The sequence below is a fragment of the Octopus bimaculoides genome, chromosome 30, assembly GCF_046866305.1.
Source record: "Octopus bimaculoides isolate indiv1 chromosome 30, ASM4686630v1, whole genome shotgun sequence".
Taxonomy (NCBI): Eukaryota; Metazoa; Mollusca; class Cephalopoda; order Octopoda; family Octopodidae; genus Octopus; species Octopus bimaculoides.
In genome coordinates, this window is record NC_142957.1 from 5,625,292 (window position 1) to 5,650,920 (window position 25,629).

General features: G+C 39.8%; 1 protein-coding gene across 1 annotated transcript in view; it reads left to right on the top strand.

Annotated features, from left to right (window-relative positions):
• LOC106879943 (geranylgeranyl transferase type-2 subunit alpha) overlaps positions 1 to 25,629 on the top strand; it is a 51,536-nt gene that overhangs the window by 6,435 nt on the left and 19,472 nt on the right. Inside the window, exons 2-7 of the mRNA XM_089345855.1 lie at positions 10,422 to 10,467; positions 13,350 to 13,460; positions 15,217 to 15,341; positions 16,918 to 17,105; positions 19,888 to 20,088; positions 25,503 to 25,586. Of these exons, the coding sequence (XP_089201981.1) occupies positions 10,422 to 10,467; positions 13,350 to 13,460; positions 15,217 to 15,341; positions 16,918 to 17,105; positions 19,888 to 20,088; positions 25,503 to 25,586 (755 nt within the window). The remainder of the gene's footprint in view (positions 1 to 10,421; positions 10,468 to 13,349; positions 13,461 to 15,216; positions 15,342 to 16,917; positions 17,106 to 19,887; positions 20,089 to 25,502; positions 25,587 to 25,629) is intronic.

Sequence of the window (25,629 nt, forward strand, 5' to 3'; positions counted from 1 at the left end):
CAGGGAAATGCATGGGAACCAGCTTAAACGTAAGACATCTTAACTGAATATCTATCTATCTATATATATATATAATCATAAATATATAGGGGTCAGCATGAGTTGCTTCACCAACATACTGAAAATTTAGAAATAGCAGTCAAAGAACTACTGATTCTAAACTACAATTTTTTCTCTAACGGATGGCAATATATATGCTGACCCCTATATATTTATGATTATAAATGGTTTTACCGATAAAGGTTTTTTTCATACTGAACTACTTGGCAAAATTGTTAATTATTAATTTTATTACTAATTGGCAATTCCCTGCCCTATATCTATCTATCTATCTATCTATATATATATATATATATATATATATATATATATATGTATGTATGTATGTATGTATGTATGTATGTATGTATGTATATATATAGACAGGCTCCTTTCAGTTTCCTTCTACCAAATCCACTCACAAGGCTTTGATCAGCCTAAGGCTATAGTAGAAGACACTGCCCCGAGGTACCATGCAGTAGGACTGAACCCAGAACCATGTGGTTGGGAAGCAGCTACACCTGTACATGTGTATGAATGCATGTGCATATGTATACCTTTGCATGTATCAATGCATCTTTCATGTGTGTGTATGTGTTTGTGTGTGTGTGTGTGTGTGTGTAAGCTTTCATACCTGTGTGTGCGATTATATGCTTGCCTTTATGTCTGTATGTATGTGTATATGTGTGTGTGAGTGTGTACGTGTGTGTGTATGTGATGTGTGTCATGTTATACATGAAAAGTATGGTGTATCTTTTCGGTATGCATGTACTGTGTTGGATCTTTGTGTTCTGTGTGTATATGTTCTGTGTGTGTATATGTGTTGTGTGTGTGTGTGTGTGTGTGTGTTTGGGTCTCTGTGTTCTGTACGTGTGTATGTGTTGTGAGTGTGTGTGTGTGTGTTTGGGTCTCTGTGTTGTGTGTGTGTGTTTGGATTTCTGTGTTCCGTGTGTGTGTGTGTATATATGTGTTGTGTGTATGGGGGGGGGGGGGACTTTGTATTCCATGTGTGTGTGTGTTTGAATCTCTGTGTTTTGTGTGTATATATGTGATCCATTTATGTGTGTGTGTGTGTGTTTCGGTGTTTGTGTTGTGTGTGTGCCTGTGAGCGGTGTGTATTTATGTGTGAGTGTGCTGCAGTGTGTATATGTCTGTGTGTGTTTTGGATCTCTGTTGTAGGTCTCTATGTGTGTTGTGTGTGTGTGTGTGTGTGTTTATGTGTGCTTCATTGTGTTTAGTGTTGTAAATGTTTGTGTGATCTGTGTATATAGTGTGTGTGTGTGTGGAGGGGGAGGGCTACACGTGATGCAAACACATCCGTTGTGCATGTATGTTGAATGTGTTTTATGTCTATGATGTGTGTGTGTGCGTGTGCTGACATGGTATTAGTCTGTGTGTATGAGGCATGTATATGTGTGTGTGTGGTGTTTGTGTACTACATGTTGCGTGTATACATATGTGTTTGTGTGTCAATGCCATGTGTGTGTATGTGTGGTGTTAGCTATAACATTCTGTTTGTGTGCTATGTGTGTGTGTGTGAGTGGTGTATATGTATGATGCATAATTTCAGTGTGTATGTGTGTGATTTGTATTGTGTTTGTGGATGTGTGTATATTTGGTGTGTGTGTATTTAGTGCATCTATGGTATGTTTATGTGTGTGTGTGCATGTGCGTGCGATGTACATTCTGTGTATGCGAATGTGTATGTTTGTGTGTGCTTGTATGTGCATTCAAGTGTGTATGTTTGTGTATATTTGTGTGTGTGTGTGTGTGTTTGCATGTATTTTCATGTATGTTTGTGTGTGTGTGTGTGTGTGTGTGTGTGTGTGTGTATCTAGTGCATCTGCAGTATGCTTATGTCATGTTGTGTGCATGGAGTGCATGTGTATACGATGTGTGTGTGTGTGTGTGTGTATGTTTGTATGTATGTTTCTGTATGTTTGCGTGTATATGTGTGTGTATGTGTATGATAGGTATGTATGTGGATATCTAGTGCATCTGTGGTATGCTTATGTCATGTTTGTGTGTGTGTGTGTAACTTCTAGACGTATGTGTGTATGTATGTGGCATCTATATGGCGTGTGGTGATATATGTCTGTGTGTTGGATATGCAATGCGTATGCACATGTGAATGTGTGTGCTTGTGCATATATGTATGCCTGTGTATACATGTGCGTGTGTGTGTGTGCATGCGTGTGTGTGTGTGTGTGCTGGTAGCTGATTGGTTGGCATACTAGTGATGTCACATGAACAGCTGATATGAAGCTCTTCCTTGTTGACAAAACCAGAGTCAAGGTTGATTGTGATGTTGTTGGTGTTGTTGTTATTGGTGGTGGTGGTGGTGGTGGTGGTGGTGGTAGTGGTGTTGATAGAGGTGCTTGTGATGATAGTATTGTCATTGTTGTGGTGGTCGTGGCCTCTGTAGTGTACTTGGTAATGTTGTGGCAGTAGGGGGTTCATTGTTGTTGTGGTGTCTGTTGTTGTTGTTGTGGTAGCAATGGTCCCTGTAGTGTTCTTGGTAATGCTGTGGCAGTAGTTGTGAGGGTTGTTGTTATGGTGGGGGTAGTTTTTTTTTTTGGGGGGGGGGGTCTGTTGTTGTTGTCGTGGTAATTGTGGGATGTTTTTGTTGTCATTGTAGAGGTCTTGATGTTGTGGCAGTAGTTGTGGGGCGGAGTCGTTGTTGTTGTTGTTGTTGCGGCTGTGGTGGTGGTGGTGGTGGTGGTGGTTGTCTTTATAGAGGTCTTGGTGGTGTTGTTGCAGTAATTGTCAGGTGTGCTGTTGAGGTGCTAGAGGTAGAGGTAGAGGTAGTGGCAATAGCAATAGTGGTTGGGATGTCAATGGCATTGTGATGATGGTGTTGTTGTGCTACTGATAGTGGTGGTTTTGGAGTTGTGAATCTTTCAGTTGTTCTGATAGTACTGGTGGGGGTGGCGGCAGCGGCGGTGCTGGTGGCGGTGGTGGTGGTGCTGGTGGTGGTATTGGTGGTGGTGGTGGTGGTGGTGGTGGTGGTGGTGCTGGTGCTGGTGGTGGTATTGGTGGTGGTGGTGGTGGTGGTGCTGGTGCTGGTGGTGGTATTGGTGGTGGTGCTGGTGCTGGTGCTGGTGCTGGTATTGGTGCTGGTGGTGGTGGTGCTGGTGGTAGTATTGGTGCTGGTGGTGGTGGTGGTGGTAACAATGGAGTTGGTGGTTTTGGTGCCCATGGTTGTAGCAGTGTTGTTGTTGGTGTAATGGCATAGCTGGTTGCTGTTGTTGCTGTTGTGGTGGTGGTAGTGGTGGTGGTGGTGGTGGTGGTATTGGTTGCTATAGCTGTTGTCAGGTCTTCATGACCTCTCTCCCCCTACCACTCCTTCCACCCTCTTTCCCTCTTTGTTTCTCTTCTTTGCTTTTTTCCCTCTTCCTTTCACTTCTTTCAGTCTAACAGCACAGGGGTGGATGATGGTGGGGTGGTTGTTGTTTTGATAATGGTGGTGGGTGGGACGGGCTAGTAGTAGTAGTAGTAGTAGTAGTAGTAGTTTCTGATGTTGCTGTGGTGGTGGTACCAGTGATGGTGGTGGTGACGGTGGTGGTGGTGGTGGTGGTAGTAGTGGTGGTGATGGTGACGGTGACGATGTTAAGAGTAACAGTGGTGGTGGTGTTAAGAGTAACAGTGGTAGTGGTGGTGTGGTAGTGGTGGTGTGGTAGTAGTGGTGGTAATGTTAAGAGTAACAGTGATGGTGGTGGTGGTGGTAAGGTTAAGAGTAACAGTGGTAGGGATGGTAGTGTGATGTTGGGTGGTGGTCATTATCATGGTTTCTAATACATGTTGTTGCTGCAGTTGTTGTTTAACCCCAAGTCAACCTTGGCCCACCAAACCTATGATCAAAGTTATCAAAGCATAACATGATCCAACATCTTCTTCTCTAAGACATCAAAGTGTAACCAGAAGGAGATTTGGCTGCTGTTTCTTGCAAGTTGAGCTACCATGTGGAGGTCTCATTCTCTGGATCATGCACACATAAGCCACTAAGGTGTGATTGGCGGAAGATTTAGCTGTTATTTCTACAAGGACTAGCTACTGTGTTGGGGTCACTCTCATTGGCACATACATACATACATAATACACACAGATACATATACACATGCACGCGCACGCGCAATTTAAATTTATGATAACTTAGCACTACATACAGTATATATATATATATATATATATATATACATATATATTATTATATGTATTTATTTTCTCCTAATTAATAAATAACTCGGACAAAATAAATTGGTTAATAGATACCAGGGTAGCAAAGATCACAAAATAACTGTGGTGTAACTCCTGTTTATGAGGTAGAAACTCCTTGATATTTTGGGTACTTGAGTATATATAAATTTAATGAATGGAGTAAAACGCATATGTTAACTGCATAAGTATGCAGTTAACATATGCGTTTTACTCCATTCATTAAATTTATATATACATATATATATATATATGTATATATATATATATATATATATATGTATATATATATATATATATATATATATATATATATATATATATATAATTACAACAATGTGAGAATGTGGTACATGCAAAGTATTAACAAACACTCAGGAAAGGAAAGAAAAGTAATTTTATATTTCGAGCAAAGCTCTTCTTCAGAAACAGGAGACAGAGGTAAGTCCAAGAGAAAAGGAAAGCAGAGGAAAAAAAATCGCCAACAATCCACACGTACTTACAAAATGTGACTCTCATCCTCTCTCTCTCTCTCCATATATATATGACTGACCATGGGATTGTCCTCCGAGGCAAGTTTGGGTGAGTCCGGGCAAGGTTGTTTATGGAAGACCAGCAGTCGCCCATGCATACCAGTCTCCCCACTCCACGCCACCAGTGTTATCCAAGGGAAAAGCAAAGGGGCCGATATAGCTTGGCACCAGTGACATCACAATTCATTTCTACAGGTGAGTGGCTGGAGCAACATGAAATAAAGTGTCTTGCTCAAGAACACAACACGCAGCCCAGGATTCGAACTCATGACCTCGCGATTGTAAGCTCTGCGCTCTAACCACTGAGCCATGCGCCTTCACACATATATATGTATATATATACATATATATATATATATATATATATATATATATATATATATATATATATATATGTGTGTGTGTGTGTGTGTGTGTATATATATATATATATATATATATATGACAATGTGTGTCCTAGAGATTAGGTTGTTGCCCTCTTAATCGCAAGATCATGTTCTCCCTTTCCAGTCTGGCTCTGCATTGTATTTCACACTGCTCCAGTTCGCTCAGCTGTGAATAGGCAACCCTGCAATTGACTGGCATTCCATTCAAGCGGAATGTTGGCCTGCCCACACACCTGGGGTCGATTTGCTCGACTAAAGGCGGTGCTCCAGCATGGCCACAGTCAAAATGACTGAAACAAGTAAAAGAGTAATACTTGTAAATAAATGGCAATAAAACAACAATAGAATGTAAAGAATATTTTATATAAAGTAAAAAGAATGTCAAGAACGTTTATAATAAAAAAAAATTGGTAATCTTCCAGTTTCGGGAGGTAAAAAAAGTAAATAAAAATACAAGGGAAATAACTTAACGTCTTACTAGTATTATCCGTACTCTCCTCACCCCACCCGTTCGCGAGCGCGCATTTTTTTCTTCATATTCGTTCACAGCAAGTTGTTTTACACCTATTACACTAATTTATTTTTTAATTTTTGAGCTCGGGTCAAACGCTTTAGTTTGACCATTATTTCCCTATACTAGAAGGTTATCATAAGTTGTGCAGCCAGTACTATGATATTCAATCACGTGTGTGATTTATATATAAACAGGTAACTTCAATCACGTGTTTGATTTATTTATAAACAGCTAAAAAAAAAAAATCACATTTCAGAGTAGTATGGATAATACTAGTAAGACGTTAAGTTATTTCCCTTGTATTTTATTTACTTTTTTTACACCCCGAAACTGGAAGATTACCCGTTTTCTGAATCACTTTCACTCACACTAGACCCGCGCACACCATCACTTGTAGACACTATCATCGATCCACAAGCACTCGTAGACGGGTTTGTAGATTTCTTTTTAAACAAGTCCAGAGTTGTTTGCTTAGAACCTTTTTTTTTTTTCGCTCTCTGTAAATTTCTCGGTAACAAGCAGAAGCATTTGTTATGGGAGTAGAAACTTTTGCACTTTGTTAAAAAATTTGGATCTTGTACTTCAAAAATAAAACTCATAAACCCGTGGTCTCGTAAAGTGAGGTATACTTTATTTTAACAACCCCAAAAGGATGACAGGAGAAATAAATCTGAGTCTTCAATTATAATTCCTTTGACATCCACAATGTTATTGTTGTTGTTGGCACTCCGTCGCTTACGACGTCGATGGTTCCAGTTGATCCGATCAACGGAACAGCCTGCTCGCGAAATTAACGTGCAAGTGGCTGAGCACTCCACAGGCACGTGTACTCTTAACGTAGTTCACGGGGGATATTCAGCGTGACACTGTGTGACAAGGCTGACCCTTTGAATTACAGGCACAACAGAAACAGGAAGAAAGAGTGAGAGAAAGTTGTGGTGAAAGAGTACAGCAGGGTTCGCCACCACCCCCTGCTGGAGCCTCGTGGAACTTTAGATGTTTTCGCTCAATAAACACTCACAACGCCCGGTCTGGGAATCGAAACCGCGACCCTATGACCGCGAGTCCGCTGTCCTAACCACTGGGCCATTGCGCCTCCACCCACAATGTTATACACGAATATTAAATCTACTCCAGTATTTCATTGGTAGTTTATTTCACCGACCGTCCCACAATTGACTTCAGCAAGATTTGAACACAGAATGTAAAGAGCCGGTACAAACATTTTTGTCCAACTTTCTACTGATCCACTACCTCAAAAATTTTTGATAACAGTTAACAAGTTGAAAGGAAGAAATAAGCGAAATTAAGAGGCGAAAATTGTTAGATGAAAAACGAAGTTGTTAGTTGAGGTACACCCGAAATACGAACTTCTATTGTCTTTCAATTGAATTCTATTTCTATTGATGATGCTTTATTGGAATATTAAATCGATTTCAGTATTTGATTGGTACTTTATTTCATCGAACCCCAGAAGGATAGAAGACAAAGTCGACCTCGGCGATATTTGTACACAGAACGAAAGAAAAACCAGACCAAATTTTGAAAGGATTTTTTCTTTATTTTTTTCCAACAAAATTTAAAACCTGAAATTATTTACGTGAAAAACGAAACAATTCGTTTAGGTGCATATGAAAAATGAAATCATATTAGCGCCCGAAAGACGAACCTATCTTAGTCTTCCAGCATTATTCCATTCTCATCTAGGATGTTTTATAGGAATATTAAAATCTATTCTAATACTTGACTAGTACTTTATTTTATCACCCCCGGAAAGATGAAAGGCAAAGTTAATCTCGGCAGGATTTGAACTCGGAACTAGAATTAAAAGCAGGTTCGATCGGTGTTTGATCCTTGAATGCTGGTTAGATTCTGAAGAGGGGACTTTTTATTTATAATTATTTCACAGCGAGACTTTGTATATGAGATTTAGTGTATCTGTTATACATACATATATATATATTAGATACTAAATATACGTAATGTAGAGAACTCTTCTGTGTGGGACGAATAGATTACAACAGCAGCTGTTTTGTGCCAGAGCAGAGGAAAAGGCTTCATTATGGTGAGTTGGTGTATATAATGTATATAGAAACTTTGTTTATTGTTACATATTTTCTGTATTTTACAACTTCAGTTACCTTCATATGCAGTCTAGAATGAATTTAGGATATTGCTGATATACATGGCAAGGAACGACAGACAAATCATTGAGTTTAATTTCTCTTCTTTCTGTAATTAGGGTGTGTTAAGGTAAATTCGTGTTCAGGCTTTATCGTCACCTCTTTCTGCATTTTTTAAACCTTCAAATAGCTTGATATACGGTCTAGAATGGGTTTGGGATTCTGTTAGTATTTAGTAGAGCAACATATGTTTTCAAAATAGAAAAAAAAACCAAAAAACATTTAGTTAATTAACTTTAATTACGCTTCTTTCTGTAATTAGGGTGGATTCTGTATGACGAGTTCATTTGCGAGAACTTCGTTTATTGTCACATAGTTCTGTATTCCACGCCCTCATTTAGTATAGAGTCTAAGGTGGGTTTAGGGTACTGTAGGTACAAAAAAAAAATCATTAAGTTTAATTATATCAGTTTCTTTTATTAGAGTGCGTATAGAGAATGCATCAGAAAAGTGGTTGATAAATAGCTAGAATGATTTTAAGTTTAAGGATGCTGAATCTGGAAGAGTGTGCGTAATTTAAGGCTCAACAATTGCCAGCTAAATATCGACACAATAACTAGTATTCACCAAACGTATTTTACATTAAATATTCCTACTGTATTTGTTGGCACTCCGTCGCTTACGACGACGAGGGTTCCAGCTGATCCGATCAACGGAACAGCCTGCTCGTGAAATTAACGTGCAAGTGGCTGAACACTCCACAGACACGTGTACCCTTAACGTAGTTCTCGGGGAGATTCAGCGTGACACAGAGTGTAACAAGGCTGGTCCTTTTGAAAATACAGGTACAACAGAAACAGGAAGAAAGAGTGAGAGAAAGTTGTGGTGGAAGAGTACAGCAGGGTTCGCCACCATCCCCTGCCGGAGCCTCGTGGAGCTTTTAGGTGTTTTCGCTCAATGAACACTCACAACGCCCGGTCTGGGAATCGAAACTGCGATCCTATGACCGTGAGCCCGCTGCCCTAACCACTGGGCCATTGCGCCTCCACCCGACTGTATTAATTAATGTAATAATGGTAGAATCGTTAGCACACCGGCCGAGATGCTTAGCGACATTTCGTCCGTGTTTACATTCTGAGTTCAAATCGTGGCGAGGTTGACTTTGCCTTTCATCCTTTCCAGGTCGATAAAATAACTACCAGTTGAGCACAAAAGTCGATATAATCGACTTAACGGTACTACTAAAACAGCACGGTCCCTAACGCGCAGTCGCTAGCTAGTCTTGAGTGGTCGATCCTAACCCTAACCCTATCCCTAACCCTAACCCTAACCCTAACCCTAACCCTAACCCGCGTGTGCAAATGAATACGTGTTTAGGATTAGGGTTAGGATCGACCACTCACGACTAGCTAGCCCGGACGCGCGACTGCGCGTTCGGGACCGTGCTGCTTTAGTAGTACCCGACTTAACTGCTTCCCCGAAATTGTTTGGTCTTATGCCAAAATTTGAAATCAGTATAATAATCTGACTGAATTTTTATTGTTTTTTTTTATCAATTTCGTTAAATGTTTTCATTAAATTTCTTTAAATGTTTTCCTTGTAAAAAGCAGTAATGACACAAAAAAATGGAAATTATAAGTACCCTGACCCCCTGGTATAGAGACTTCATTTATTATCACATATTTCAGCATTTCGCACGTTAAACTAGCTGGGTACAACAGTCCAGAGGGATGTACTGGCATAGCATATATATATATAGCAGAACAAGTTTTATTATAAAAATACAAATAAACAGAACCACTTGAAGTTTATTTACTCCTCTTTCTGTAATTATTGTGGGTTAGAGAGAATTCGTGTAGAAACTTCGTTTAGTTATCGCATAGTTTTCTATTTCACATCTTCCCGTAACTGGAAATACATACAGTCTAGAACAGGGTAAGGAATCTACTGGTATATAACAAGGAAAGATTTATTATATTAAAAAAAAAAGTGAGGAAGAAACACATAATTGAATTTAATTGCACCTCTTTCTGTAATTAGGGTGGGTTATGTATGATGAATGTAACTGCATGGCCTAGTATTTGGGGTGTTACATGTTCGTGATCGTATGATTGTGGCTTCGATCTTTGGACCGGGCAGTGCGTTGTGTTCTTGAGCAAAGCACTTTATTTCACTTGGTTCCAATCCGCTCAGCTTTAAATGAATCCCGTTCTGGGGGAGTTTTGTAACTCAGTCACTTAACACGTCATGGAAAACGAATTAAGCTTCGGCTTTATGAGTTTTAGAGCTCATGGCAGATTTAATGTACGCTGAGTTTCTGCATAATCTTCGTTTATTATATAGTGTAGTGACCATTTATAGCAGACGACTGTTATATGTTCAATGTCCGGAGTTTTATCCACGCATGCGCAGGGACTAGTTCCGGAAGGAATACAGGAAGAGTCTCATGCGCATGCGTAGAGTTCAACACCCAGTTTTGGCGCCTTTTCTCAGTCTCTTCGTTGACTGATCTCCGTCGAGCCAAGACGTCCAACAGAGCTCTCTCACATGTCAGCACCAGAGCTTCACAAATAACCACGGAAATCATTCAGGAGGCGTCTCAGTAACCGAGGGCGACGAGCTACCGAATTCCCTCCAAGCGTGAACTGAATTCCACTGTAAATAAATATTGTTATGTTGTTCAGAATTTGCGTTCCGTTGTTTCTTCTAGAAATTTAATGTACGGAAGCGGTGTACACCAAATGGTGTATAACCACTTTCCTACAATAGTTTTCTATGTTGAATTTTTCGGCTAGCTTGATATAATTATACCATTTTCTGTAATTATGGTGTGTTATGGTGAATCCGGAGTGAGAATGAATCAGCAAAGTGGTCGATAAATAGCTAGAATGATTTTGAGTATTAAGGGTATTGAATCTGGAAGATTGTGGGTAATTTAGGGCTCAGTAATCTCCAGCCACATATCGATGCAATAACTAGTATTAGCACTCTGGGTGTAGAGTGCTGTTGGTATATTGCTGGGAAATATTTATTATTAAAAAAAATAAACAAGCAGAGTGGCTGTGTGGTAAGTAGCTTGCTTACCAACCACATGGTTCCGGGTTCAGTCCCACTGCGTGGCACCTTGGGCAAGTGTCTTCTACTATAGCCTCGGGCCGACCAAAGCCTTGTGAGTGGATTTGGTAGACGGAAACTGAAAGAAGCCCGTCGTATATATGTATATATATATATATGTGTATGTTTGTGTGTTTGTGTTTGTCCCCCCACCATTGCTTGGCAACCGATGCTGGTGTGTTTACGTCCCCGTAACTTAGCGGTTCGGCAAAAAGAGACCGATAGAATAAGTACTAGGCTTACAAAGAATAAGTCCCGGGGTCGATTTGCTCGACTAAAGGCGGTGCTCCAGCATGGCCGCAGTCAAATGACTGAAACAAGTAAAAGAGTAAAGAGTAAAACAAAAAAGAAACCGATAATTGAGTTTAATTACTCTTCTTTCTGTAATTATGGTGGGTAACGTTTGGCGACTTGCTTCGTTCACTATCAAACATTTCTATAGTTGACTCCTTCACCTTGCACAAGTCTGTGTGCATGTATATTTGTATGCAAGCATAATTTATTAATTATTGTACTATTCTGATTCCTCACAACTGTCTGATGAAGTTACATGAAACTTTGTGTAATAGTTTGTGAAGTCTTTTCAGCCTCAATAAAATAGCATGTATAGGCGCAAGAGTGGCTGTGTGGTAAGAAGCTTGCTTCCCAACCACACGATTCAGGGTTCGGACCCACTGCATGGCAACTTGACCAAGTGTCTTCTACTATAAGCCGTGGCCAACCAAAGCATTGTGAATGGATTTGGTAGACAGAAACTTAAAGAAGCCCATCATATATGTGTGTGTGTGTTTTTGTGTCTGTATTTGGCCATCCTGTCCCACCACTTGACAACCGATGTGTGTTTACATCCTCATAACTTAGTGGTTCGGCAAAAGAGACCAATAGAATAAGTACCGTGCTTTAAAATATAAGTATTGGAGTTGATGCATATGATTAAAATTTCTTCAAGGCAGTGCCTCGGCATGGCCATGTCTAATGACTAAAATATGTGTGTGTGTGTGTGTGTGTGTTGGTATCTCCTTATTTTGACAACGTGACAGTTGTAAATGTGTTCCACCATCATACAGGCAATGTATGATGTTTCCAATCTTCCATGTAAACTTTAAGCCATGGGGAAATGTTACCTTACTTGGAAACAAGTAAGGGTTGGCAACAGGAAAGGCACATGGTTCCTGGTTCAGTCCCACTCCATGGCACTTGGGTGTCTTCTACTATAGACTCAGGCCATCCAAAGACATATGTGTGGATTTGGGAGACGAAAACTGAAAGAAGCCTATCATGTGTATGCATATGTCTGTCTGTGTGTCAGTGTTTGTCCCACACCACTGCTTGACAACTAGTATTGATATGTCCCCATAACGTAGCAGTTCAGCAAAAGAGACCGATAGAATAAGTATCAGGTTTTACAAAAAATAAGTACTAAGAATCAATTTGTTTGAGTAAAATTCTTCAAGGCAGTGCCCCAGCTTGGCCCCAGTCTAATGACAGAAACAAGTAAAGAGTAAAAGATAATCACATACTCAAAATCTCAAAGCTACAGGACAAAATGCAAGATGAATTCAAAACAAGGCTAGATCCAGCCTCTCACACCTACCCTATAATATCATTCTAAAAATAAACAATCACGTCATTGAAATCTCAAAGCTTTCTATGAGATAATGCAAAATTAATTTAAAACAATGTGAATAAATAAGGATTACATCTGGCAGAGTAATCTGAATGCTAAAGGGTTAATTAAGGTTAATGGATTCAAATTCTACCAACGTCGATTTTACTTTTGTCCTTTTGGAGTCAACGAAATAAGTACCGATTATGCACTGAGGTCAATGTAATCGACTTATCCCCTCCCCCCAAATTTCAGGCCTTGTTTATATAGTAGAAAGGATTATTATTATTATTATTATCATTATTATGGTGGCGAGCTGGCAGAACTGTTAGCTTTCCTGGCAAAGGATCATTAGCAGGCCAAGCAAAATGCTTAGCAGCACTTTGTCCATCCTTATGTTCTGAATTCAAATTCTGCCAAGGTCAGCTTTGCCTTTCGTCCTTTCAGAGTCGATGTACCAGTTATGCACATAAGTACCAGTTATGCACTAAGGTCAATGCAGTTGACTTATCCCCTCCCCCCAAATTTCAGGCCTTGTACCTGTAACAGAAAGGATTATTTTTGAGGTGGTAGTGAGGACATGCTATGTGGCTGTTCTGTAGTGTAGCAGCGATGGTGGTGACGGTGGTGGTGGTGGTGGTAACAGTGTTGCTTGATAGTGACAATGTGTGGTTGAGACGTAGTGTGACAATAGTCAAGCCATCATGTGGTGATGTAGTGTGACAGTTCAGACATGTGTGTGTGGGTGTACAGTGAGCTAGTCAGGACGTCATCTAACTTCTTAACGGAAGTCTTTATTTCTATGTTTTCCTTTCCCAGCATGGTCGTGTGAAGGTAAGAACAACAGCCGAACAGGCTGAAGCAAAAAGGAAGGAGAGGGAGAAGAAGCTGCAGTTATACACTGCTGCCTTGGAGAAGATATTTGATAAGGTATGTAGATTGTGAGCCAAGTTGTGGGCTGGTGTTTTTCAAATTGCTTGGAATTGTTCCTAAGTGAAGTAGTCCTTGGACCTAGTCAGTCCTATAAATTTCAGGTTCTAACTATGTATGAGCATTTACAGTAGGCCTGAGCTAAATTTGAGGATTTTGTTAAATTTGGAGTATGTGTGCAGTATGTATAATATATACAGTAGTGTATGTAGATTCTGTATATGTTAACGTACGTAGATTCTATATACAGTAAGGTGTGTAGATTCTATACATAGTAGGGTATGTAAATTCTATTTATGATATAGTATATAGATTTTATATATGGTAGTGAATGTAGATTCTGTATATAGTCAGTATATAGATTATGTGGAGGCGCAATGGCCCAGTGGTTAGGGCAGCGGACTCGCAGTCATAGGATCACGGTTTTGATTCCCAGACCGGGCGTTGTGAGTGTTTATTGACCAAATCTGGTTTCTCACACCAATCCTACAATATCATACTAAAGAATTAACAGTTACATCATCAGAATCTTGTTGTTGGCACTCCGTCGCTTACGACGTCGAGGGTTCCAGTTGATCCGATCAACGGAACAGCCTGCTCGTGAAATTAATGTGCAAGTGGCTGAGCACTCCATAGACACGTGCACCCTTAACGTAGTTCTCGGGGAAATTCAGCGTGACACAGTGTGACAAGGCTGGCCCTTTGAATTACAGGTTCAACAGAAACAGGAAGTAAGAGTGAGAGAAAGTTGTGGTGAATGAGTACAGCATGGTTCGCCACCATCCCCTGCCGGAGCCTCGTGGAGCTTTTAGGTGTTTTCGCTCAATAAACACTCACAACGCCCGGTTTGGGAATCGAAACCGCGATCCTATGACCGTGAGTCCGCTGCCCTAACCACTGGGCCATTGCACTTCCACATCATCAGAATCTTATACCTGCAAGATAATGCATGAATAACTCAAAACAAGGTGAATAAATAAGCATGTTTGGTAAGTTCAACAACATTAATTTACTTCAGGGAAAGTTCAGCGTCATCAATTCACCATTTTTTTTTTTTTTTCAGTAAAATAGTTTTAAACTATTAATGGTGAGATACTATGGATATATTTTCTTGGTAAACCTCCCACATAACGAACTTTCTTGACGATGAATTGATGGTGGTGAACTTACCTGTAATCATAAATAAGCATGATTATAGTAAGACAATGAGGTAATGTTGTTAATAGGAGAGGATCAGAAGGTAAAGGAGAATGATTGATGAAATACTATTATCTTACTGTATTGTAACTCTAGTAGCCTGAGATACCCCAGCACAAACCAGCATTAGTTTTAACAGAATATTGTGAATGCTAAAGAGTTAGCTCTTTAGCATTTAGACTGATCATATCCAGCCTAAATATGCTTCTTGTTTTATGTTCTAACTAGCCAGATCCAGCTTATCACACTTACTCTTCAATGCCATTCTAAAAATCTACAATCACATCATCAAAATTTCAAAGCTATGTCATAATGCATGGTTAACCTTTAGCACACTGCATTTCCTCTAGATTTGTTTCCCCTGCCACTGTCCTGTTACAACAGGGGAGAAGACTTATACGGTGACCTGATGCTCCCACAGTGTGCTAAAGGTTAATTAAAAACAATATGAATGAAAAAGCATTACTTTTCACAGCGTAATCTGAGTGCTAAAGGGTTAAGTATGCAACATCAATAGTAGACTTGCACCTATTTATTCATTTATTTCTCCACTTTCCAGCGAAGCAATTCCGTCTTTGATGAAAAGGGATTGAGTCTCTGTGCTGAGGTTCTCCTCCTCAACCCAGATTTCTACACTCTCTGGAACTTCCGCAAAGAAATCCTCGTAGCTTTCAAGGAGACACGGTATGTTTATTGATTTATCTATTTATCTATGTCTGACAGCTGTTTCAGTAGCATTCTTTATTTGGCTATATACTAGCTTTTAAGTAACTGACCTCGAATGGGAAGATCTGCAAACAGATCTCTGACTTGTTTTGGAGAATTTGTTGCAATTGCTTCTCCAGAATCATATCTCGATGATGATCATGTGAAAAAATCGCTCAAGACAATCACAGTAATGAAAACATAGGAATCCAAAATTTCAGGTTTGTGGTTCTGGATTTGGCCCAAAATGTTTTTAATTTACTCACAGAGTTGGCCTGATTCCAAAATGGTATGATATGTTGGGTTATGGCCTCTAGGAGTAAATTTGGAAAAGCGTGACACACTGACATTCATAGTTATTATATTAAGGCGGGGGCTGGCAGAATCGTTAGCATGCCAGGCAAAATGCGTAGCTGCATTTCGTCTGCTATTAGGTTTTCAGTTTGAATTCCAATGAGGTCAACTTTGGCGTTCATCCTTTCGAGGTCAATAAAATTAGCACCAGTTACATACTGGGGTCGATGTTATCAACTTAATCCCTTTCTCCAAAATTTGAGGCCTTATGCTTCCAGTAGAAAGGATTTATTAAAGTTGAAAAAAGTGTGACACACTGACATTTAGATTTATTATATGAGATATGTTTAATTTTGGGGAAACTTTATTTCAATTAAAGTGTATTTCGTGTGTATTAATGAAAGCTAAAAAAAAAATGGTAAAAGCAAAAGGCTAAATGTATGTGTAAAAGTGTTCAGTATGTTGGCCAAAGGAATTTCTGTCAAGGAGACATGGTTAAACAAAGTTGTACATCATCTCCCTCTTTCCCTCACATACCCACTCTTTCTCTCTCTCTTATTATTACTCCCACAGCCACCATCAACACTACTACTTTTAATAAAACATCATCAACTCTCCCTAAATTTCTTTGTCTCTCTTTCTCTCTCTGTTTGTCTTCACCACCGCCCTCACCATCTCTATGCCTGCTATTACACTCACCCCAGCATGAGGAATAGGAGAAGAGTCATTGAATAGTGAGAGAGGAAGTCAAAGTGTGACACTGACACACAGAAATTAGTTTTCGCATTTATTATATTAGGTATTTCTTTTGTTTATCTAACATATCCTTTTACTTGTTGCGGTCATTAGACTGTGGCCATACTGGGGCACCGCCTTGGAGAATCTTTTAGTCAAATGAATTAACCACAGAACTTATCTTTTTAATCCTAATACTTATTCTATTGGTCATTTTTGCCAAACTGCTAAGTTACGAGGATATAAATGCACAAAAATTGTTGTCAAGCAGTGGTGGAGAACAGGCACAAACACACACACAGATATATGTGTGTAATATATACACACACACACACACACACACACACACACACACACACACACACACACAACAGGCTCCTTTTATTTTGTCTACCAAATCCACTCACTAGCCTTTGATCATAGACCCACTTGATTTAGGACTGACCTAGGGCTACACAACACCACCAACAAATAGCTTATGTCAGATAATGTATGGTGTAACAGATTATCTCTTGTTCATTTTCAGATCTACCAAGGATCTCCAGTGTTTGTTTGAGGAAGAACTATCCTTCATCGAGTCCTGTCTTAGAGTTAATCCAAAATCCTATGGTTCCTGGGATCATCGCATCTTTGTCCAACAGAACATTCCACACCCAAACTGGACGAGGGAACTTGCTTTGTGTAACAAATTCTTGGAGTATGACGAGAGAAACTGTAAGTCTAGTTAAGATCTGGTTTATCAGGTTTCAGATATTTAGTATGAGTTTTGAAGGAGGTGTAGGGACACAGTCTTGGCTTTGAGAAAGGTACTCTACCCAAGGAAGGTACCACACCCAAGCAACATACCTTGCCCAAGGAAGGTACCTCATCTAAGCAGCGTACCTTATCTAAGTAGTGTACCTCACCCGAGCAGCGTACCTCATCTGGGTAGCGTACCTCATCCGAGCAGCATACCTCACCCGAGCAACATTCCTCGCCCAAGGAAGGTATCTTACTGTGTGGTAACCTTCTTGGGTGGGTATGTTTTACTTTAGTCCCAGGACAACTAAGAACTAGTCAGTGAATTTAAAAGATGGAAACTATGAAGAAGCTCATAGTATCATCATTGTAGTTTCAACATCCACATTTCCATGCTTTGCATGGGTTGGACAGAATTTGTTGAGGCAGATTTTGTTGTGGCTGAATGCCCTTCAAGTTGCTGACCCCTGCCTGTTTTGAAGCAAGATAATATTTCTCTTTGGCTGGACATATTTTCTTGGAAGAATGGCAATGAGCATTGTGACTGCTTTTGATCTTCCATGAGCAAGTCAAGTACAAATATTGCTGCAACTCTTTTCATTCGCAATTCCTTGCTCGAAAATTCATTGAGAGGAGCTCCAGGACACACCAGTCATATCAACAAGTTTGTTAATTGTTTGGCGATGGTCCTCAAAGTTCAGTTCAGTGACCCCCCAAACGAGCTTGGTCTTCAAGCGACCAATGACCATTCTTAAAGCAGGAAAACTACTCGTAAACTTGTTTTTGTTTATGGCAGCATCCTTGTAAGCTGTTTTGGCCTCTGTTTTCCATGGCAGAAGACAAAATTTTACAGAAGCACGCTGTCCTTTCCTTTCCTTTCAGTCATCACAAAAATCGATGACCAGAGGTGCACTGCAAAACAAAGATGCACGGTGTGGCAGTATGACCCCACTCAATGACATTGGTTGGCAGAAGGTTGCATAAAGTGGCTTCTAGCAGTAGAAGCCCGAACTACAATGGGCTTGTCCTACAGAGAACATTTCCATTTATTTTTGGGTACAGCCTCATATGCATACTTTTATATATATATATATATATATATATATATATATATATATAAAACATAATATGGTAAAAATTCGATATTAATTAATATCAATTTAATACCAGGAAACTAGCACATTAAAAGAATCAGAAGGTTCAGGAAAAAATTTTTTGGGAGATCCTAAAAAGATTATAGTACTTGTGTATATAAGATTGACCAGTGACTGGTCTGTCAATATGCTAGAAGAAGCTCACTTAAAAAATTCTCAAATACGGATTCAGCGGAGCAAAAACAGGTGGGCTAGACCAGTGAAAATTGTACATACCTCGATTATCTGCAGACTATAGTTTCAAAATCAATACTTCCAAATTAAAGTATCTATTTATCTTCAGTACAGATTGCCGATATTCCTATAATCGAACATAATCTCGTGCTAGTTGTCTTCAACCAGTGAAAACGTGCACGTGATTCTATCCATTATAAAGATTAAAATTCAAAAGTCTTAGTTTTGGCGCGCTGAATCCGGAAAATATCTCTGCAGAAAATAATTTCTGCTTTGAATTTACCAACTTTGAGAAATGTGATTATGGTTAATTAACATAATATGGTAAAAATTCGATATTAATTAATATCAATTTAATACCAGGAAACTAGCACATTAAAAGAATCAGAAGGTTCAGGAAAAATTTTTTTGGGAGATCCTAAAAAGATTATAGTACTTGTGTATATAAGATTGACCAGTGACCGATCTGTCAATATGCTAGAAGAAGCTCACTTAATTTTGAAACTATAGTCTGCAGATAATCAAGGTATGTACAATTTTCACTGGTCTAGCCCGCCTGTTTTTGCTCCGCTGAATCCGTATTTGAGAATTTTTTAAGTGAGCTTCTTCTAGCATATTGACAGACCGGTCACTGGTCAATCTTATATACACAAGTATATATATATATATATATATATATGGAGGCGCAGTGGCCCAGTGGTTAGGGCAGCGGACTCGCGGTCAAAGGATCGCAGTTTCAATTCCCAGACCGGGTGTTGTGAGTGTTTATTGAGCGAAAACACCTAAAGCTCCACGAGGCTCCGGCAAGCGATGGTGGCGAACCCTGCTGTACTCTTCCACCACAACTTTCTCTCACTCTTACTTCCTGTTTCTGTGGTGCCTGTAATTCAAAGGGTCAGCCTTGTCACACTGTGTCACGCTGAATATCCCCGAGAACTACGTTAAGGGTACACGTGTCTGTGGAGTGCTCAGCCACTTGCACGTTAATTTCACAAGCAGGCTGTTCCGTTGATCGGATCAACTGGAACCCTCGACGTCGTAAGCGACGGAGTGCCAACAATATAGATACATACACACACACAGATATATATACATACACACACATATATACATGCATACACACACACACTCAACAGACTTCCCCAAAATATTTGTCTACTAAATTCACTCCCAAGGCATCACTTGCCTCATGGCTATAGAAGAATACACTTGTCCAAAGTACAGTGGGACTAGACCCAAAACTACATGGTTTCAAAGCGAGCTTTTTTTTAGAGAGAACTTTGTCAGTGAGCAGTTCCAGAGCTGAATGTAGGTTAAAAACCTGTGGTCTATTCACTCCCAATTTGCATACACATACACACATGCACACACACACACCTGTTTTTTCTACATGGATATTTATTTGCTTGCATCTGTTGTTGTTCTTTCAGTTCACTGCTGGGATTATCGACGTTTTGTTGTGAAGAATTCCAACAGTGTAACCTTACAAGATGAGTTTGATTTCACAACTACTAAAATCTGCAACAATTTTTCCAACTACTCTTCTTGGCACTACCGGAGCAAACTCCTGCCTCTGCTCCTCCCAGACCCTCGTCAGCCAGCTGGCACCAAAGAAGAGGCCATTCTTGAAGGTAATATTAACCCTTTAGCATTCAGATTAATCTAACAAATGTAATGCTTATTGATTTACATTATTTTGAATTCATCATGCACCATCACATAATTTCGAGATTTCGATGATGTGACTGTTTATTTTTAGGATGACATTGTAGGATAGGTGTGAGAGGCCAGATCTGGCTGATTTGAAGATAAAACAGGTAGAATATTTTGGCTGGATATGGCCGGTTTGAATGCTAAAGGGTTAAATATTTAATTGAGGCAGTGAGCTGGCTGAATCGTTAGCTTGCCAGACAAAATGCTTAGCGGTATTTCATCTGTCTTTACGTCCTGAGTTCAAATACCGCTGAGGTCAACTTTGCCTTTTCCCCTCCCAGGGTCCATGAAATAAATACTAGTTGAGCACTGGGGTCAGTGTAATTGAGAATGTCCTCCCCTAAATTCCAGGCCTTGTGCCTTTATCAGAAAGGATTTTTAAAGCAACAATTTGACAGAATGGTTACTGCACCAGACAAAATGCTTGGTGGCATTTTATCTGTCTTTACGTTCTGAGTTCAAATGCTGCCAAGGTCAACCTTGTTTTCCATCCTTTCAAGTTCAATGAAATAAGTACCAGTTAATCCCTAGGATCAGCCCCTCCCACAAATCTATGGCCTTGTGCCTGCAGTAGAAAGGATTATTATTATTATTATTATTATTATTATTATTTAAGGTGGTGAGCTGGCAGAATCGTCAGCACACTGCATGAAATGCATAGCAGTATTTTGTCTGTCGTTACATTCTGGGTTCAAATTCCGCCAAGGTTGACTTTGCATTTCATGTTTTTAGGTTGATAAAATTAGTACCAGTTACACAGTGGGGTTGATGCGATCAACTTTGCCTTTCATCCTTTTGGGAGTCGATAAATTAAGTACCAGGGAAACACTGGGGTTGATATAATCGACTAGTCCCCTCCGCCAAAATTTCAGGCCTTGTGCCTTTTAGTAGAAAGGATTCTTGTTATTATTATTAAGTTGGTGAGCTGGCAGAATCCTTTACATGCAGACAAAATGCTTAACAACATTTAGTCTGTCTTTATATCCCAAGTTCAAAGTTCACCAAGATTGACTTTGCCCTTCGTCCTTTTGAAGTCAATGAAATATGTACAAATTGAGGACCGGGGTTGAAGTAATCAATTTACCTGCTTCTCTCATACTTGCTGGCCTCGTGTCCAAATTTGAAACCATTATTATTGTTATTGTTATGAAAGTGGTGAACGGGTATAATCAGTAGAATATTGTATAAAATTTTGTTTTTGTATTTGGTTTGCAAGATTCTTTATGTGAATACGTGTATTGAAGCATATTTTATTGTGTCTAGGGAGAGTCATTCTCTTTTAGTGCCTTATTTATTTTTTTCTGAAATTTTCGAAATTGTGATGGCACCTGTGCCCAGCGTCGCCTTTCTGGCACTTGTGCCCATGGCATGTGTAAGGACTTTCGAGCGAGATCGTTGCCAGTGCCCCTGGACTGGCTCTTGTGCAGGTGGCACGTAAAATACACCATTTCAAGCATGGCCGTTGCCAGTACCGCCCGACTGGCCTTCGTGCGGGTGACACGTAAAAGCACCCACTACACTCTCTGAGTGGTTGGCGTTAGGAAGGGCATCCAGCTGTAGAAACTCTGCCAAATCAGATTGGAGCCTGGTGTAGCCATCCGGTTTCACCAGTCCTCAGTCAAATCGTCCCATCCATGCTAGCATGGAAAGCGGACGTTAAACGATGATGATGATGATGATGATCTTGCAACCTTTTCAATAAGTAAATGAGTGGAAATCTAACCAGTGAGTGTGTTAAGTAATAAGGCACTAAAAGAGAATGGCTCTCCCCTAACACAATAAAATTGTATAAAATGTTTTGTAGTTATTTGTTCCAACTCTTTACATTCTGAGTTCAAATCCTGCTGGTGCCAACTTTGCCTTTCTAGAGAGCAATTTCAGATTTAAAGTGTCAAATTACTTAGGGTAGTGGATTAGCAAAATCATTAGTGTATTGGGTAAAATGCCTTTTGGTATTTGTTCCAGCTTTTTACATTTTGAGTTCAAATCTCACTCAAATCTCATTCAAGTCAAACCACAGTAGAAAATCTTTATAGTTCTGTATTATAATATTTTTGGTAGCACAACGGTGGTGGATGGGTTTAACCCAATAGTGTTTAATCCAGTCATAGCCAGCCCAAGTTTTCTACCTGTTTTATGTTCAAACTAGCCAGATCTGGCCTCTCACACTGACACTACAATGTCATTCTAGAAATAAAGTCACAACATCGAAATCTCAAAGCTATGAGATCTTGCATAATTTAAAAACAATGTAACTAAATAAGCATTGCATTTCACAGAGTAAACTGACTACTAAAGGATTGAAAAGTTGCACTGTTCAGATCTTAGCACAGCCCTTGTCGTATGTCTGTAATCAAGGTACATAACTCTACCTCCCTCACTATTTAAATTAGTGTCACTATCGTGAACCAGTTTTTTTTTTTATTAAATTTCTGTTGAAATATAACAGCATTTATTTCAATTAATTTTGAAGCTCTTTTACATGTTTCAGTCTTTTGACTGTGGCCATGCTGGAGCACCGCCTTTAGTCGAGCAAATCGACCCCAGGACTTATTCTTTAGAAGCCTAGTACTTATTCTATCGGTCTCTTTTTGCCAAACCGCTAAGTTACGGGGACGTAAACACTCCAGCATCGGTTGTCAAGCGATGGTGGGGGGACAAACACAGACACACAAACATACACACACACACACATACATATATATATATATATATATATATATATATATATACTCTTTTACTCTTTTACTTGTTTCAGTCATTTGACTGTGGCCATGCTGGAGCACCGCCTTTAGTCGAGCAAATCGACCCCAGGACTTATTCTTTAGAAGCCTAGTACTTATTCTATCGGTCTCTTTTTGCCAAACCGCTAAGTTACGGGGACGTAAACACTCCAGCATCGGTTGTCAAGCGATGGTGGGGGGACAAACACAGACACACAAACATACACACACACACACATACATATATATATATATATATATATATATATATATATATATATATATATATATATACTCTTTTACTCTTTTACTTGTTTCAGTCATTTGACTGTGGCCATGCTGGAGCACCGCCTTTAGTCGAGCAAATCGACCCCAGGACTTATTCTTTAGAAGCCTAGTACTTATTCTATCGGTCTCTTTTTGCCAAACCGCTAAGTTACGGGGACGTAAACACTCCAGCATCGGTTGTCAAGCGATGGTGGGGGGAACAAACACAGACACACAAACGCATACACACATACATATATACGCCGGGCTTCTTTCGGTTTCCGTCTACCAAATCCACTCACAAGGCTTTGGTCGGCCCGAGGCTCTAGTAGAAGACACTTGCCCAAGATGCCACGCAGTGGGACTGAACCCGGGACCATGTGGTTGGTAAGCAAGCTACTTACCTTAGAAAAATAACCTCATCATTGTTAATTAAGCTGGTGTTTGGAACATAAATTAACATGAAATTTTGATGGAAGCTTTTTGATTTAGATTACTCTAAAATGGAATTGGTATCATAAAACAAGGGATAGTCACAGGTTAGTATCTGAAGACTTAAAACAAACATGATGGAAAGATCTGGAGGCTAAATCATATGACAGGGGTTGTTGGCACTCCGTTACTTACGACGTCGAGGGTTCCAGTTGATCCAATCAACGGAACAGCCTGCTCGTGAAATTAACGTGCAAGTGGCTGAGCACTCCACAGACACGTGTACCCTTAACGTAGTTCTCGGGGAAATTCAGCGTGACACAGTGTGACATGGCTGGCCCTTTGAATTACAGGTACAACAGAAACAGGAAGAAAGAGTGAGAGAAAGTTGTGGTGGAAGAGTACAGCAGGGTTCGCCACCATCCCCTGCCGGAGCCTTATGGAGCTTTAGGTGTTTTCGCTCAATAAACACTCACAACGCCCGGTCTAGGAATCGAAACCACGATCCTATGACCGCGAGTCCGCTGCCCTAACCACTGGGCCATTGCGCCTTCACTTGACAGGGATATTTCTGTTGAAATAAAATGCTTCTATTGCAATTGATTTTGAAAAACATGAGAAATTTAGCAAAATAATTTTACCATTATTAAGCTAGTCTTTGGAACATAAATTAACATGAAATTTCAATGGAAGGTTTAAATTTAGATCACCTTAAAAGAAGTTTGTATCATAGAACAAGGACCCATCTCAGATTGGTTGATATTTAGAGGCTTAAGACAAATATGATGGCAAAATTTGAAAGTTAAATCATACAACTAAGATATTTCCAGGTGGGATGGTAGCAAAAGGGTTAAGACAAACCTGATGGAAAGATCATCATCATCATCATCATCATCATCGTTTAACGTCCGCTTTCCATGCTAGCATGGGTTGGACGGTTTGACTGAGGACTGGTGAAACCAGATGGCTACAGCAGGCTCCAATCTGATTTGGCAGAGTTTCTACAGCTGGATGCCCTTCCTAACGCCAACCACTCAGAGAGTGTAGTGGGTGCTTTTACGTGTCACCCGCACAAAGGCCAGTGAGGCGGTACTGGCAATGGCCAAACTCAAAATGGTGTATTTTATGTGCCACCCGCACAAGAGCCAGTCCAGGGGCACTGGCAACGATCTCGCTTGAAAATCCTACGAAGGCCAGTCAGGCGGTACTGGCAACGGCCACGATCTAGAAGCTAAATCATATGACAGGATGTTTCTCTTTGAAATGCACTGTCTTTGTTTTAAATTAATTTTTTAAATGATAAAGAATTTAATAAAATAATTTTGTTATTATTAAGCTGGTGCTTAGAACATGGAATTAACATGAAATTTTGATGAAAAGTTTTAGTATAGATCATTTTAAAATATGACATTTGTGTCACAGAACCGAGTGTGATTTTACCCCCACCCCCATCTTTTTGCAAACTGATTTGTGTTGGGGGAAATTTACAAAGTGGTAAAGTTTGTAACTGAAAGAAATCTGAACACATTCCATGAAAATAATGGTAAAAAACAATGACCAAACTTGGAACTTTCTATTGACAATAGATCAGGTACAGTGGCAGAAAGTGATTGCCACCAAATAGATTTAGAATATTTGATTCTACACTTTATCGGGAGTGGACAGCATATACCCACACACACATACACACACACACAGTCAATCACACATGCACACACTTAATCGTGTGTATGCACCCACACAGACACACACTCTCAATCACATATATATGCACATATACAAGACACACTTACACATAGTCATTCAGTTACACATGCACACACACACACATGCACACACACACACACACATGCATGCACACAAGCAAAACGAGTCACTTACAAACGAAATCTCCTTTTCATGTGTTTCAGAATTTGAAATTGTCCAGAGTGCCATGTTCACTGACCCTGATGACCAAAGTGCCTGGTTTTACCACAGATGGCTACTGGGAAGAGGTAAGACACCACAAACATACCATCCTAAAACATTTCCCAATAT